We start from the raw sequence: 1,847 nt of genomic DNA on the forward strand, positions 1-1,847 counted from the left end.
CGGCGCCAGTCAGGTGGCAGCAGACAATGAAAAAAGTTACACCTCTGTACAAGTTAACCATGGGGACAGGTCAACCGTCACCGAGTCACGAGGTCAGAGTTGATGCCGTCATGATAATCTACAGGGATTAACTCCTCCACATCAAATGCAAACCCTCATGTTCAGCTGGGGAGCAGGAGATTATGGCTCATCACCCTCTTAACCCCCAATGTATCTTCCTGTATATAAATAAAAATGGCGTTGGTATCACCACCTCCCTCACCAGTGAGAATTGTCATTGATCCACCTTTTAAATGAATATGATCAGGAGCATTCCACAGATGGGGCTGACCTTGCAACACCTTCATCAATAGATGTTGTCCTCATCACACCTACAAGAATTGGAGTTGGAGTGCATTTTCACAGATGGCATCGATATTGCCACATCTCTCCACAGATGATTTTGATATCGTCACAGAAGGCTATTCTGAGCAATGTGCGAAGCAAAGCACAAGAAGCTCGAGCAGGTCTTCCCCACCCTACACACACATAAACCACTCCACCCCCAACCTCACATCCAGACTATACTTCAGTCCTCAACCCAGCGCCTAACTGCAGTCCACACCCGTAATCGCATCTACCTGCCACCAACTAACACCACACTCCATGTACAGTCCGAAGGTGGACGAGATGATGGCCCTTGCCAAAGCCAACGTAATGTCAGCAATCCACATGTACGGTGGTAACATCTTTACATTCGGGGACACTCCTTCCCCAATTACTAGTAGCCAACTACTTGCTACCCATTAAAATACCCCCTGAACTCCTTGTCACCACAATTAGAGCACGAATATTGTAATTATTGTAAGCCCTCTGTGGTTGTTCCAAGAGCATGCTTGGCGAGGATCGCGATGATGCCGAAGAGGGTTGGAGGAGGAATGCACCAGTGTTGATGTTGAATGGGTCAGAAAATGCAGCCGTTGTACAAGACTGTTCCATTCATGTCCTTGTGGAAAGATTGTATCATGCTGAGTAGGGTGGGTGGGCAGCCAATTTTGGCCAAGATCTTGAAGAGTCCGTCCCTAATCACGCGGTCGAAGGCCTTTGTAAGGTCAGTGAAGGCGAAGTACAGGAATTTTCTCTGCTCCCAGCACTTTTCTTGAAGCTGTCTCAGGGAGAATACCGTCAGTGGTTTACCTCCCTGATCGGAAACTGTACTGTGACTCAGGGTACACTCTTTCAGCAAGAATATGAAGCCTGACCAAGACGCTCCTGGCGAAGAGTTTGCCGACGACGCTGTAGAGATGCCTCTATAGTTGTTGACATCGCTTGTCGCCTTTTTGTAGAGTGGTGATGATTGCATATCTCGTGTCTTGTGGAACCGAACTTCCCTCCAGCACTGGCACAGAAGTTCATGAAGCTCAGTTTTAAGTGTTCCACGAGCGCACTTGAGAACTTCAGGCGAAATCCCGTCACCTCCTGGGACCTTCCCTGAGGGAAGTGAATCCAGTGCTTTCTCAACTACTCCCACAGTTGGTTCAAGATAAAGTTCTTCCATGATGGGCTGGTACTCGATTGCATCCAAGACCTCTACACTGACCTAGTTCTCTCTGGAGTAGAGTTTGGAGTAATGTTCCACCCAGCGATTCATCTGTTGATCACGGCCTTTAATTAATGATCTCTCCAGTGGCTGACTACAGAGGAGCCGTCCTGTTTTATGTAGGGCCTGTTGCCTGTTTGATCGCTTCGTACATGTCAACAGTGGCCGCCGACAGTGGCCGCAGTCTGGATGCTGGAACAGAGTCGGAGCCTGTAATCGTTAGCACAGCGCCTACCTCACAGTTTGTTGAACTCGACTGCGGGCAGTA

General features: G+C 48.6%; 1 protein-coding gene across 1 annotated transcript; it reads right to left on the bottom strand.

The window, feature by feature from the left end:
• Positions 1-943: 943 nt before the first annotated feature.
• Positions 944-1,537, bottom strand: LOC138364026 (uncharacterized). Its single transcript, XM_069323462.1, has one exon. The coding sequence runs from the start codon at positions 1,535-1,537 to the stop codon at positions 944-946; it is 594 nt and encodes a 197-aa protein (XP_069179563.1).
• Positions 1,538-1,847: the final 310 nt, after the last annotated feature.

Source organism: Procambarus clarkii, chromosome 12, assembly GCF_040958095.1.
Source record: "Procambarus clarkii isolate CNS0578487 chromosome 12, FALCON_Pclarkii_2.0, whole genome shotgun sequence".
Taxonomy (NCBI): Eukaryota; Metazoa; Arthropoda; class Malacostraca; order Decapoda; family Cambaridae; genus Procambarus; species Procambarus clarkii.